General features: G+C 38.9%; 1 protein-coding gene across 11 annotated transcripts in view; it reads right to left on the bottom strand.

The window, feature by feature from the left end:
• Positions 1–15,692, bottom strand: part of APC (APC regulator of WNT signaling pathway) — a 132,226-nt gene that overhangs the window by 15,334 nt on the left and 101,200 nt on the right. For 6 of the 11 annotated variants that reach the window (XM_025296446.3, XM_025296447.3, XM_025296448.3 and 3 more), the window contains 6 exons: positions 10,411–10,509; positions 7,873–8,251; positions 6,132–6,227; positions 4,777–4,830; positions 1,078–1,217; positions 343–420 (listed from right to left, as the gene is read on the bottom strand). In XM_025296446.3, coding sequence (XP_025152231.2) covers positions 343–420; positions 1,078–1,217; positions 4,777–4,830; positions 6,132–6,227; positions 7,873–8,251; positions 10,411–10,509 — 846 coding nt within the window. The remainder of the gene's footprint in view (positions 1–342; positions 421–1,077; positions 1,218–4,776; positions 4,831–6,131; positions 6,228–7,872; positions 8,252–10,410; positions 10,510–15,692) is intronic. The other 5 variants (XM_025296450.3, XM_044925513.2, XM_025296453.3 and 2 more) reach the window with 3 other exon arrangements.

Here is a 15,692-nt window from a genome sequence, read left to right as displayed (position 1 = left end):
TACTGGAATGGATTGCCATGCTCTCCTCTAGGGGATCTTCCTGACCCAGAGATCAAACCCGTGTCTCTTACGTCTCCTGCATTGGCAGGTGGGTTCTTTACCACAGGCATCACCTGGGAAGCCCAAAAGTAAGAGTAGAAATCTATCAACAAATACATTTCTTCTTAAAGCTAATATAAGCCAAAAGGAAGTCTAGAATAAAATTCTTTGCCTCTATTCTGGTGTTAAGGCAGCCACAATTTAAACACGAGATGCTGAATACTGAGTCACAGCTTACATTAACCTAAGTCAGGGTGTTAAGCCACTGATATCCAAGAAAACCACGAAGAATCTGAGGAGTACCTGCTGCAAGTCCTCGCTCTCAGACTGGAGCTGAGCCACGAGTGCTCTCATGCAGCCTTTCATAGAGCAGAGAGTAGCCTGGAAAGTCAAGGGTTACACAGGGTTAGTAACAAGGCAACCTGCAGCCACCCATAAAAGAACTAGAACCATCAATTACATAAATGAAAGACAAATACCCTCCTAATCCTTTGCAATATTCATTCCTTTCTTGGCAAACTGGAAAAATAAAGTGAATAAATAATAAGAAATGATAAGAAAAGGGTTTGAACGTAAAGTCTTTTATTTGGATGGAACTAATATGTGTTTGACACTTTCACCAATCATCAAGATTTCCAGATTTTTGCCATCATTCCCAAGAACAGTATTTTTTTTCTTTAATTACTTTTTAGCTTCACTAGGTGGTATATGGGATCCTAGTTCCCCAATCAGGGATTGAACCTGTGCTCCCTACAGTGGAAGAGTGGAGTCTGAACTGCGGGACCATCAGGGAAGTCTGCCCAGGAACAGAATTTTAAATGTGATTACATAAGTTCACGTCTGTGTTCCATCTTTTGCCTTTGTTTAGGCATTAGACATCAAATGAGTACAGATATGCAGTGGAATATAAAGTACACGTTTTTATTAGTCAGTGTTTAATGATGAAAGTCACAAAAAAGAAAGTCAGTGAAAAGTAGTCTGTATGAAAAAAAAGCTCATACCAGAGCCATCTTAAGAAATGGATCTTATAAAACATACCTTGTTGGCTACATCTCCGAAAGTCAAGTTTGTCAAAGCCATTCCTGCATAGCGTCTTAAAGTAATACTGTAGTGGTCATTAGTAAGCCCATACATTTCACAGTCCACTTGCAATAATTCTGCAATGGCCTGTAGTCCCCCTAATTTAAAAAGGGCAAGACGAAAAAGTCAATAATCTAAAATAACACAAATGGGTACCAAGTTTATAAATTACTAGAGAAAAATCTCAAAGAATGAATTTAATTCTGTCTTCAGAATTACAAGCTACAAAAAATGTTATAAAGCACTAGTGTAATACACTTATCAAGTACAAGTGACAACTATTTCATTTCCTGCCAGTTTCTCCACCCTCCACCCCCCCCTGTCTTACTGAGTAAGATGAATATTATACTCTATTTAATGCAATACACTGTATCCTGTCAAGGAAGTAGAAGACTATATTCTACTATTAGGTCCTCCTGAATGTAAGCAGAAAAAGGTAACTTTATTACTAGGACTTTATAAAAACATTCTTCACTGTCACACACTATGGCCTAATTACTTTAATATATTTTTAGCTCCAAAATAATTTTTAGTATCATTAGGAATACTAAAACTTCTAAGTGAAATAGTGCATGAAGCAAAGCTTATTTCTTTTTTATGAAAAAGAATTACCTGTTCAACTTATTACTAAGCTGAATAGAACCATTTTTATGGTTTTTCTCTTTAAATTCTTACTTTTCTTTGATATACACAAAAAGTGTCAAATACCAATACTAGGATTTAGTATCTTCTCTCCCCTTGATTCCCACCACTGCATATACTTAACAATGCCCACAGTGGTCAACAGTAGGAAGGTAAGGAGAAAAATGAAGGGAGAGGAAAAGACATAAAGGAAGGGGTAGCAGAAAGACAACACAAAACAGAAGGACAAAAGGTGAAGCAAAATGGTGAGGGAATGAATAAAAAGAAAAAGAAAAATGCATATGGAAGTTATTCAAAATATTCATCATCATCAATATTAATCATTATGAAACTGGAGATACTGTTAGCTAAGACAGAAAAAGAGATGATGAATATAAACACGTAGTTCTTGGATACTGGAGGTCTAAACTGTCAGGTCATTAATCTGAAAGAGGATCTGTACATTCATCATTTTTGTAAATGATCTAGAAGGATCAGTATGCAGAGCAATCAGCAAGTTTGCCAAACAGACCAAGTTCAATTCTGGGTCAAGAATGCCAAGCCAGGGATTTAACTCTTGGAACATTTGTGTAAATCTTTATAACTGGCACCAATGACAGATAAGTCTGAGTGTAGGTAAATAAAAATTAATTTGGTTAAGGAAAATCCAAACCATATTTAGGAAGATTTTCCTCCATCCACCCATGATGATGGGAAAGATAAACAGCCCATGAACAAAACAGCCAATGAACAAAACAACCAATGTCTTTATGGAGCTTACAGATTAGCACAGACAGCCATCGAACAACTAACGTAAATGTCATGACTGTGTAGAAGCACGGGGCATGATAACAGGTAAACCTAACGTAGACTGGAAGGATCCAGAAAATGGCTGAGGTACTAAGGTTTAACTTGAGACTTAAAGGATGAATGACCATCTAAAAGGGGTAGAGAAGAAACAATAAGGAAGCATTTCAAGCAGATAAAATAGCACGTGTAAGGGCCGCTGGGCCTGAAACATTAATCCACAGCAACAAGGAGGGGCTACAAAAATGCCAGGTAATACAAGACTTTGTGTACCTCACCAATGATCTAATGCAGGAGAAAAGAATAATTAGATGTATGTTCTAAACAGATTCCTATGATTAAGGCTATAGAAACGATTATGATTGGAAGTGGGAAGCCAAGTAAGACAAAGTGGGGAGCCAAGTAAGATGAACTACGGGAGACCAGGAGTGAAGAAAGAGGCTTTGCTTGTGCTGGGGATAAAAAGAAGAGCAGTGGGGTAAGATACATTTGAGAACCAGAATTAAAGCAGTTAGCAGATATAGGGGACAGGAATAGAGTCCAAGACGTCTTCTAAGATAGCAGCTTCAGCAAGTGGGTTGACGGGAAGGCTACTGTCTGAGAAAAGGAACCCTGGTCAAGAGACAGTTTTGGGGATGGGGGAGACAGACTCAGTTTCTGTCAACTGAGTCAGAAATGTCTGAAAAATCATCTGGGTGAAAATGCTGGAGGAGCAGTATGAAAATGTGTGTAAATCTCAGGAGAGAGAATGTGGATTAAGATGTGAGTTTGAAAAACATTGTCAGGGAAGACATGTAGTAGAGCATATAGCCTAGGGAGAGTGGAAGAAAGCCGAGTACAGAGCTTCAGAAAATTCCACCATTTAATCCTTCAGCAAAGGAGGAGGAACTAGAGTCTTGACTAGGAAACAGACCTGGGAGTCACTGTTGACTTAAAGACAGTAGCCTTGTGTACTGATCAGATCACCAAATGTTGAGGATTATAAACCGGACCATCAAAGCCATGCCTACATAAAATCCTGCCTGGCACAGCAGCATCTGTGACACTGTTCTAACAAAGTAACATGTGAAATAATCTCAAGAACCTCCCAAGAAGGCCCTTGACTACTTTTGTATGGGAAGACCAAAAATCTTAGGACTTGATTCTGAAAAAGAACAACATGATTAATGCCAATGATGAAGAACGTGCTAATGAAAAAAGAACATTCAAGAAAACTTAGCGTATTAGATAGAAGACAGAGACCCTTTATGATTTCCAGGAGTTAAAAAAAAACCTTCCAGTGAACTGTAAGGCAAAGAATCTATACACTTTAAAAATGGATTTACAAAATATGATGTGAATTCATGACAGATAGGAAAAAAACTGGCTGCCCTAAGAAATACTAGGATGTTTCAAGGTAATTTAAAGGTCATGAGCACATCCTTCCACATTTTCTTGGTGTCTGTGTTAGAGAATAGTGGTCCAGATGAACCAAATATTATCGTGTATGGTATCTCATAACCTTATTGATAGTAGACGATCAATGTCTTCAGATGACATTTACCAAAATCCTTAAACTTATCAAAACAAGAGAGTAGAAAGATGACAGAATTTTTAAAAAGTATGTTACTTTTCTTTTACTTGGTTTAGATAGTCACCATTAGCATGCAATACCTCATTCTAAAATAACTAGGGCTCAGCAACAATATTCTATATATTGGTAGTTTCACAAAATTTCCTGATTCTAAGAATCACCTGGGCCACTTACTAGATTTGACTCCTAGGTCCCCTGCTCTGGAGATTCTATTTTCCTAAGCTTGCTTACCATGGGCCAGAGAAGTACACGTTCTGACCACTGCCCCTGGTGATCATTATCATCTAGTCTGGGAAACACCAATGCATATGTTTGGAAATTAATAAATGTGTACATTCCTGGTATTATAGTCTAAAACTTGCAACACTAATAATTGCAAACTTAAATGACCCTAACAGTTGGAGAATTTTCTTGCATCTACAAAAGACAGTCCTAGCTGACTGGGCTTAGGAATTTTTCTTCATCTGCTTGGGACTTCTTTCCTCCTATCCCTCGCTGTCAGATCCCTTGTGCTACCTGACTGTATCTATCCACAGTCTACACACCTTGTTCCTTCTTTGGCTCCAACGCAAAGTCAGAGGCTAGGAGTGAGAAGGTAATCGCCTGTGGCTACATCCCCACAGTCACACCCCCAGAGGCCCCGTCCTGCTCCTCACCTGAAAGCCCCTGCCCTAGCTCCTGGGATGAAATGCCCCGGGTAGCCTTCCTACCTGAAGAAGGAAGAGGAACAAACACTGAGTCTAGATTTTACTTGGAAATTCAGATGATTAATGTGGGTCAGTCCTAGTCTACAGTTCATTGGAACACAGGGACATTTAGAAAAAACATTTGTGGGAGCTTAAAACTGGATTAGTTTTCCTGTTTGTTCATATTTTCCCCATTATTATGAGTGTTAAAAAAAAAAAAAAAAACCCACCCAAACTTGAAATTTCACCAGTGCTGGATTGTATTGAGGAGGGGAGAACTCACAAGTGCATACTCAATTTCACAGGAACCTGGGGAATAAGGAAATAGATTCAAGTGGCCTACGGCCTGTGGGGAGAAAAGTACAGCTGGGGGGCAGGTGGAGACCAAGTATACACAGCATCCCAAAATGACGATCTGAAGGAGACAGCACTCATTTTCAGCCATTCAGGTTCTCTGTGTTTTAAGAGACTCACGACTTTGTCACTTTTAAGATAAATGATGAATGAAAATGGCAAGGGTGGCAGGGATACAAAGTGGGGGCTGGAATGAAAGGTAACGTAAACAGCACAAAAAGCAAGGGCACAGCTACACTAAGATGCAGACTCAGTGCCTGCTTCTCGCTTGTGGCACAACTAGAGCGATCCAGGTTCACATGAGATGGCTCAGCATGACGCAACTTATAAATACCACATGTGCAAAATGAACCTAGAAATCAAAGAGAAACCATCACATGAAAAATGTGGGCCACAGAGGCAGGTTTTATAAGGTTCAGAGTATGTGAGAACACATCCTAAGAGTAATCCTTCCAAAATTAATGGAATTATTTTCTAACATAAATTAGAGAATAATGCTTTTCCATTATTAATGAGTTTCAGAGATACCAACCACGCTGCTTATCAGGAAAACCCAGTAAAGTACGGACAACCATGAAGATAAATGAGAATCTTAATAATAATTCCTTCCTGTGTCCATCAGAAGTGACTGAGTTCAAGAATAATTACAAAGCTCCATATCATCACATCTCAAAACGATTCAAATTACCCTCCCACCGACTGTCACCCAGGGTCTACCTTGACAATATTGGCAAGAGTGGCCCGTTTATTTATTTTTGCCCATCTCTGGCTAAGATTTTAAAGACCCAAGTTAGGTTATAAAAGGGTAGCAGTTTCTGTCACTTAGGACATTGTCGTCTCTGGAAACCAGAGTCACTTGCTACAAGGAGGAAGCAGATGGTAATAGAAGTTAGTGGCCTTATATACTAATTCAACAATGACGAAAAGTCTTCAGGATTCTCCTATGGCATTAAGAAACATTTTTATCTTACCAAGCTCATTCATGGCATGTCTATGCTCTTCATCAAACGAAAGCTTCATTAGAACACAGACAGCAGGGCAGATCTGATGTTCAACAGGAGCTGGCACTGAAAAGTAAAATGGACATAAGCCATGATGCTTTGTTTTCTCAAAGTAGTGACGTTCATTATACCTAAAAAATACTCAGTTTGCTGATATACTTCTCATGCATGGTAGCTTAGTGAATCAACAAGTATTTGCTGAAGAGATGAATAAATACTACACACACGGAAAGGAAAATATAGGTAAAGTGCTTTCTTGGTTCCATAAAAATGTTTACCTCTCATCAGCCTTTGACCAAGTCTGTTGGACTAACTCCCATGTAGGTTTATGCTATAATTCAACTAATAACTTAAAAATTATATTAGTTATTTGAAATAATAAAAACATTTTGGTATAAAACTATTTATAATCTCTATTTTCAACTGAAAGGCACATGGCTGTATAGAAATGTATAGAGAAACCTGGTGCAACTCTAGTAGCGAAAGCTTATTATATAGACACCAGATAGTAAATAAAAATTTAAAGGGAAAGTGTCTATGAAAATGTACTTGCACATTTAATATTATGCATAAAGTTTCAAAACTGTTACTTGAAATAAAAATTTAAAAACTGATCTATTTTTCAGAAGTAATAATATTTATTCTATTTAACTTTTCTAAGAACAGGTATTAAGAGCATACAATACAAGTCATTACATAATTGTGGACAGCCAAAGAAAACAATCCAGAAAGATGTTTTCCTCAGAAAGCAACTTATTAATTCTCCCTAGCCCTAGGACAAACAGAAAGGACATTTCTGCTATATTCTTATTGTTGAAAAATTTTTAATTTTTAATAAATTCACCTTTATACCTAACCCTAAGAGAAATCTACTAAATCTTTATAGATCAAGTTCTCATCATCAGTCTTTCTCCTGCTCCCCCAGTCAAGATATTGATTCGATGGTCCTTTGTTGTGTGTATGTCTATGTGTGGGTTCTTATCAGGTGAAAGGAGCTCTTACCTTCTATACTTACTGCTTTTGGTTCTTCCTATAGGAATGAAGTAAGTTATCTCCCCAAGGGTCCCAACTCCCATGATACCTGCTCCTGGGGGAGAGGGTTTCTCCCTGAGAAAAGAGCTGGGTGGCTGATCACCCAAGCAACTGGGGCCCCAAGGCCTGAAGACAGGTGGTGCAGTGGGAAGAACACTGAGCTGAAAGTCAGGAGGTCTGGCCTCTGAGCCTAGATCCACCACCCACCACCTATCTGTGAAGCCACAGGCAAGTCTTTTAGCCTCTCTGAACCTCAGTCTCTTCATCTATAAAATGAAGATGATAATCTCTCCCCTTCCTACTTCACAAGCTTGTTGTAAGGATCAAATAACGGATATAACACAGCTCTGCATCCACTAAGTGATGTGCGAATATGAGAGAACGGCTTGGTCACTCACAGCTGAAGGAACTTATGTAAAAGTTCTTTCTAGATCAACTATGCTATGACTGCTTAAGTCTACTTTGATTTTCTGTTCTTTTCTGGTTGCATTGTAGTACACACAACATTTTCCTTTGCTAATTTCTTTTCTAGGGAAATTAAGCTTTAAACTATGTGAGCAGTGTAGGTAGCTAATATGAATTTCCCACTCTGATTCATAAAGACACCATCCTAATTAAAAAACTTTTCATTTCAAAAACGTTTACATTTGCTTTGTCACATGCACCATAGGGAACATACTTGGATTTTTGTCCTGGTCCATGCCTTGTTCATGGGCTTCCTGCCACTCCCAACAGGTTTCACAGTAAGCTCGTATCTGTTCCAAAAGATGAAGGACTCGGATTTCACGCCTGCCTCTCTTGTCATCAGGCTGTGAGTGAATGATGTTGTGGAGTGCTGCACTGGCCCTGGCCCGAGCCTCTTTACTGCCCCGGGAATTTCCCAACAACACAGAGTCTTTGTCATTGCCATGTAAAAGCTGGATGAGGAGAGGAAGACATCCAGACTGTCGCATGGATATACAGCTGTCTTGGGAGCTAGACATAGCTAGCAAAGTTCGCGACATATCATCCTTATCATGAGTACCAAGCATTGACAACAATGAATACACCATTTCCACCTGTGGGCCAAATGAGTTTAGAAACAAAATTATGACTTTAATAGCCAAAAGCCAACATCAATGAAGTGATGAATGGGATATTAATTGTAACTCAAACAAAAACAGAAACAAAAACAAAAATCTCTTTCTAGGATGAAGTAATGAGCATTATTTCAAAATCCATATGCTATAATCATCATCACCGTCTTGTTTATAAGTAAATATTAGTAGTGGTAGTATATAGTCATAAGGAGACAGTAGGTTCTTGCATACCTAAACTGCTATTGTCTAAATCAGTGGGTGATAATCCGTTATTATAATGAAAGACAATCAACTGATTTCTTTCTCTCACATCTCCCCCACCCACCACACACATACCTACCAACACACACAGAGTAAGAAATGTGGTTTATCTAAAATTCTTTACACAATTAAAAATTTTACTTTTTAAAATCTACAACCATAATCAATAAAGAGAAAATATTTTTTAGCAATTACTATTTACTAAGTACTAGTTCTCAGCAATTGCTAACCCTCACCAGATTATAATATTCTTAAAATTATGATGTCTCCCTTATACATGTAAAAGTATTTTGTCATAAAAAGAATGCCCTGATCATATAGGGATACAAAGTCACTATTCTTATTCAATTTTTTTTTGAAGCAGCTGGTAAGCATCATCACTCCCTTACTGTAAACTTAAGAACTGACTCAGAAGCAGACTAGAAATAGGAAACAGCACCCAGTCATCCTGTCCTGTGATCAACAGCAGTTTCTTAAAGCAAGAGCTACTGCATAAAAGTTGAACATCTTATCTATATCTATCAATCATATCTATAAATTAGCGGTTCCAAACCAGGAGCAACTTTAGCCACCTTGAGACTCTTCTGGCAATATCTTGGAGAAATTTTTGGCCATCATACTTTAGGAGGAAACACTTTGGGTCTTCAGTGGGTGAAGACCAGGGATGCTGCTAAACACCCTACAATGCAATGAGGAATTATCCAGCCAATAATGCTGAGGCTGAGAACTGTACTCTAAATGTGTATACACACTACTCTTAGATTTGTAAGTTTTATTAGGAAGGCAGTACAGGACTGCCTTCCTAATGGGAAAAAAAAAAAAAAGGCTTTCAAATTCTGACTCCACTATTTGCAAGTGAGCTGTGTGACACAACCAAGTTATCTGAGTTCTCTGAGGTCCAGCTGTCTCAGTTGCAAAATGGAATAATTTACCTAATAGGGTTTTCTTTGTGAGGATTAAATAAAGTAACACATGTATAGGACAGTAACTGGCATTCAAAAATGTAGTAAGGTCTTAATATTATCGTGCATAAATCACTCCAAAAGGAAATGGTATTCAAGCTGCCAGTTTTCAAGTAACAGAACTCTTAAATATTAGTTTTCTTTATAGTAAAAATTACTCATTGATGTTGGACAGATTGGGGTGGAATTATAATTTAATTACCATCTTTTTGGCTTCAGTCTTCTCATTCAAAAGAGGGGCAAGAATAAAATACATTCAAAGGGTTTTTGAAGAAATCAGAGATAGTAAACGTACAACTCTTAGCAGTTACTGGCATACTAGTGATCCTAAGCAGTAACCATTGCGAGTTACTAAAAGGATTAAGCTTTATATTAATAATATCACTGCTACTCTAAAATTCGTTTCTTAAATCGACATTTGTCATGTAATGCTTTTCCTCAGAGCCATTACTAAAGTAAAGAAAGAGTATGTAGAATATGCTATGAAAACAAGGAAGTATTTAGATGTAACGGAAAATATACTGTTTAAAAAACAGTCCCTGTGCTCCAAATGTACTGATTCAAAGGAGGCAGACACAGACTGCATGGGTAGGCAAGAGGGCCCTGGAAATCAGAAAACGTTTTGTAAAGAAGGAAAGCCCAAGAAGAGTTCTGAAGGCTGGCGAGGACTCCTGATGGTCATCTTGCAGTGGGGTGGGAAGTGAAGGGGCAGAAAGTAATGGGAGGGGAGGGCTTGGGGGAGTAAGTCAACTTCTGGGCTGGACCTTAGGATACTTGCAGAGAACTGGCTGTCATTTCTTTAAGAGACTGTGATGATGGAAACAAAAGAATTCTTTAGCTAAGTTTTAAAGAAGAATGAAGAATGTTTTAATAAAGTACTTAGAGTTCTAGCAACAAGACTTTATAATCTATTACCTTGGTTCCCAGATGACTCGTCAGCCTTCGAGGAGCAGAATGTGTGCTACTAGAACTCAAAACACTGGCTGTTTCATGATCTATTCGTGTAGTTGAACCCTAGAAATTAAGCAAATTATAGACAGTATAATTTAGATTATAGATATATGTAGCTAGCTTCATGTTAAGATACTCCAAATTAACTGTCTTTAGGGTAAATAGCTAAATATACCATTAAAGTGTGAACATTTATAACTGCTCAAAATGAGTATTTTTATATATAAACTTGAGTAGAATTTAGAGAAACACTGAAGAAAAAAAAAAAAAAAATGTTGCAAAAGACAAAGTACCAAACACTGAAGAAATTCTAAGAGTAATATTCTTTCCCAAATCAAAAGGCATGAAACCACATTCAGTCAAATATAAATTGGTTGGTAGAAAGCTCCACTGAGTGATGAAATGCTCTGAATTACCACAAAACTAAGTGAATTGGGTACAGTCAAAGTTCTCCAGGAGCTGAGAGCAGAGAGAAGACTGCTTGAAACTTCTATTGGAGAAAGACATGAAAAAATAAATAACTGCACTGAGATGTCTAAAGGGACTAATATGAGGAGCAAGTTAGAAGATAATATAGGCAGAACACTCTTTGACATAAATAGTAGCAATATTTTTTTGGATCTGTCTCCTAAGACAAGAGAAATAAAAGTAAAAATAAACAAATGGAACCCAACTAAACTTAAAAGCTGCTGCATGGCAATGGAAACCACAGACAAAACAAAAAGACAAACTAGAGAATGGGAGAAAATATTTGCAAATGATGTGAACAACAAGGAATTAAAATCCAAAGTATTTAAATAGCTTATAAGACTCAATATCAAAAAAACGAAAAACCCAATCAAAAAATGTGCAGAAGACCTGAATAGACATTTCTCCAAAGAAGACATATAGGCACAAGAAAAGATGCTCAATATCACCATTTATTACAAAAATACAAATTGAAACGAGATACCATTCTCATAGCTGCCAGAATGGCTATTATTAAAAAAAAGTTTTAAGAGAAAAATACATTTATAAATATAACTGTAGGAAAAAACTGTAAATGTGAAACTCACTTAACTGTATATTTAAAATAGGTACATTTTACTGTATGTTACTCTTTACTCAATAAAGTTTATTTTTAAGAAGTCATAACTTGAGAGGTCTCTTTTATGTCTCCCCAGATAAAAGGATGAAGACCTACCTATTCATACACACACTGGGAAATCTAGGGTTTAATAAGGAAACTAGCAGAGTCCCAGACAGGCTACCCTTTCTGGACTCCACTCCTTCTGCAGGTCTGGATGCTTTATGTTGATTAATCTTCTAGGGTTATTTCTCAATTAGAAGCAGCAGGGTAGCACCCTCTGGGCAGGAGAAGGGGTAGAACAGAAAGACATCTCCTTCCACTGTCACCAGCTACCGTGTGCTTCTGAAACGGTATTTCAGTTCACATGCATGCAAACAACAAACATTTACTGAGCTCCTGCTCCTTTCTTCAGTTCAGTTCAGTTCAATTGCTCAATCATGTCTGACTTTTTGCAACCCTGTGGACTGTAGCACGCCAGGCCTCCCTGTCCATCACCAACTCCCAGAGCTGGCTCAAACTCACGTTCTCAGTGATGCCATCCAACCATCTCATCCTCTGTCATCCCCTTCTCCTCCTGCCCTCAATCTTTCCCAGCATCAGGGTCTTTTCAAATGAGTCAGTTCTTCGCATCAGGTGGCCGAAGTATTGGAGTTTCAGCTTCAGCATCAGTCCTTCCAATGAATATTCAGGACTGATTTCCTTTAGGATAGACTGGTTTGATCTCCTTGCAGTCCAAGGGACTCTCAAGAGTCTTCTCCAACACCACAGTTCTAAAGCATCAATTCTTCAGTGCTCAGCTTTCTTTATAGTCCAACTCTCACATCCATACATGACTACTGGAAAAACCATAGCTTTGACTAGACGGACATTTGCTGGCAAAGCAATGTCTCTGCTTTTTAATATGCTGTCTAGGTTGGTCATAGCTTTTCTTACAAGGAGCAAGTGTCTTTTAATTTCATGGCTGCAGTCAACATCTGCAATGATTTTGGACCAATCCAAAATAAAGTCTCTCACTGTCTCCATTGTTTCCCCATCTTTTTGCCATGAAGTGATGGGACCGGATGCCATGATCTTAGTTTTCTGAATGTTGGGAGTTTTAAGCCAACTTTTTCACTCTCCTCTTTCACTTTCATCAAGAGGCTCTTTAGTTCTTCTTCGCTTTCTGCCATAAGGGTGGTGTCAGCTGCATATCTGAGGTTATTGATATTTCTCCCGGCAATCTTGATTCCAGCTTGTGCTTTATCCAGCCTGGCATTTCTCATGATGTACTCTGCATATAAGTTAAATAAGCAGGGTGACAATATACAGCCTTGACATGCTCCTTTCCTGATTTTGAACCAGTCTGTTGTTCCACGTCCAGTTCTAACTGTTACTCTTGACCTACATACAGATTTCTCAGGAGGCAGGTAAGGTGGTCTGGTATTCCCATCTCTTTCAGAATTTTCCACAGTTTGTTGTGATCCACACAGTCAAAGGCTTTGGTGTGGTCAATAAAGCAGATGTAGATGTTTTTCTGGAACTCTCTTGCTTTTTTGATGATCGAATGGATGTTGGCAATTTGATCTCTGGTTCCCCTGCCTTTTCTAAATCCAGCTTGAACATCTGGAAGTTCATGGTTCATGTCCTGTTGAAGACTGGCTTGGAGAATTTTGACCATTACTTTGCTAGCGTGTGAGATGAGTACAATTGTGTGGTAGTCTGAGCATTCTTTGGTAGTCTGAGCAATCCCTAAGAAAGGATTGCCTTTCTTAGGGATTGAAATGAAAACTGAAGTTTTCCAACCCTGTTTGGCCACTGCTGAGTTTTCCAAATTTGCTCGCATATTGAGTGCAGCACTTTCACAACATCATCTTTTAGGATTTGAAATAGCTCAACTGGAATTCCATCACCTCCACTAGCTTTGTTTGTAGTGATGCTTCCTAAGGTCCACTTGACTTCTCATTCCAGGATGTCTGGCTCTAGGTGAGTGATCACACCATTGTGGTTACCTGGGTCATGAAGATCTTTTTTGTATAGTTCTTCTGTGTATTTTTGCCACCTATTCTTAGTATCTTCTGCTTCTGTTATGTCCATACCATTTCTGTCCTTTCTTGGTGCAATGCTAGTCTCTAGGAACATAAGGGAATAAAACATCCACACCCTCACTGCATATGGAGTCTAGACAGGTTGCTGAACATGTAAGTACACAGTGCTTTGACAGAGCCCAGGTGTACGCATAGGAATGGCGTGTACTCAGTTCGGGAAAGTGCTATCTGATTTTGAACGACAAAGAGGTGTTTAGTTCAAAAAGAGGAAGGTTAGCTACATGGCAGCTCAGATGAGGCAGAGGCTATAAGCACAGGTCAGAAAGAATGTGTGTGTGTGTGTGTGTGTGTGTGTGTGTGTGAGAGAGAGAGAGAGAGAGAGAGAGAGAGAGAGAAACTGACTGACTGACTTGGAGATTAAGAGCTTCTTCTAATCGCATTAACGAAGATGGAGTTGATGGACTAAGATTCAAAATAAAGAAAGCAGGTGGGAGGCTTTTAAGGAAATTTTGGCAAAGGGCTGCTTTTGATCTACAGGAGGGAATGAATGACTCCTTATCCTGAAGCAAGCATACTGTAAGGATATCTAAATACTTTGACTGTTTCTGGTAGTGAGGATGTAACACAACCTGTAAGGATCCTCATCTTCTAGAATTCACCACCTTATGAACTATCCCTGTGTTTAAGTGTGGGCTAGATTTAGTAAAAGGCTTTTAGTGAACAGACTGCTATAGATATGATGAGAAGTCACTTTCAAGATAAGTTTACTAAGACTGTGGCTTCCAGCGTGGACACCCTCTCTTGTTCTTCTCTGAGGGATGCCAGATATTACACTATGAACTGCTCTTTGTAGAGGCCTTGGTGGCAAGAAATGATACTACTGGCCGACAGCCTGGAGACCTGAGGCCTGATAACAGTCATTTGGTGAGTTTAGAAGCAGATCTTCCCCTCATCAAATCTTGAAATGACTGTGGCCCCAGCCAACATGGTGACCGCAGCCTATGAGAGTCCCTGAACCAGAGGCACTCAGCTAAGCTGCACCAGGATTCCTGACCTACAAGAGACAATAAATGGTTGCCGATTTAAGCTGCTAAATTTGTCAGGCAGCAATAGATAACTAATATATTGTTTGAAACAGAAGAGAAACAAGAGGTTATATTATGAAGCAAGAAAAACCCATGTCTACGTTGAAACATGTTCTGACATTCATTTCAGTGTAGACATCAAATCACCTTTAAGCTTCAGACTTACTATCTTTCTATATAGATTCTTGATTTTGGGACACTCTCCACTCTGCTCTCCCAAACTCTCTAGCTAGAAACCCAGATGGATTTATTATAAGGAGATTCCAAGAGAACATTCCCATACCCATACTACCTGTAAGCCAGAACTCGAGTCTTGAGAATCTTTCCTGGGCCTTTTTATTATGATTAAGTCTGCACCAACATCCTTCAGAGGGACCAGAGAAGCAGTAACCTGTAAGAAATGGTTATTGTTGTTCAGTTGCTAAGTCATGTCTGACTCTTTGTGACCCATGGACTGCAGCATGCCAGGCTTCCCTGTACTTCAGTATCTCCTGGAGTTTACTCCAACTCATGTCCTTTGAGTTGGTGATGCCATCCAACATCTCATCCTCCTTCGTCCCCTTCTCCTCTTGCCCTCAGTCTTTCCCAGCATCAGGGTCTTTTTCAATGACTCGCCTATCTTTGCATCAGGTGGCCAAAGTATTGGAGCTTCCGGATCAGTTCTTCCAATGAATATTCAGGGTTGATTTCATTTATGATTGACTGGTTTGATCTCCCTGTAGTCCACGGGACTCTCAAGAGTCCTCTCCAACACCACAGTTCAAAAGCATCAATTCTTCAGTGCTCAGCCTTCTTTACGGTCCAACTCTCACATCCATATATGACTACTAGAAAAACCATAGCTTTGACTAGATGGACCTTTGTTGGCAAAGTGATGTCTCTGCTTTTTAATATGCTGTCTAGGTTGGTCATAGCTTTTCTTCCAAGGAGCATGTGTATTTTAATTTCATGGCTGCAGTCACCATCCACAGTGATTTTGGAGCCCAAGAAAATAACATCTGCCACTGTTTCCACTTTCCCCCCATCTATTTGCCATGAAATGACAAGACAGGATGCCATGATCTTCAT

Source organism: Bubalus bubalis, chromosome 11, assembly GCF_019923935.1.
Source record: "Bubalus bubalis isolate 160015118507 breed Murrah chromosome 11, NDDB_SH_1, whole genome shotgun sequence".
NCBI lineage: Eukaryota > Metazoa > Chordata > Mammalia > Artiodactyla > Bovidae > Bubalus > Bubalus bubalis.
Note: the sequence above shows the minus strand (reverse complement) of the source record. Positions and strands in the feature narration are given on the sequence as shown.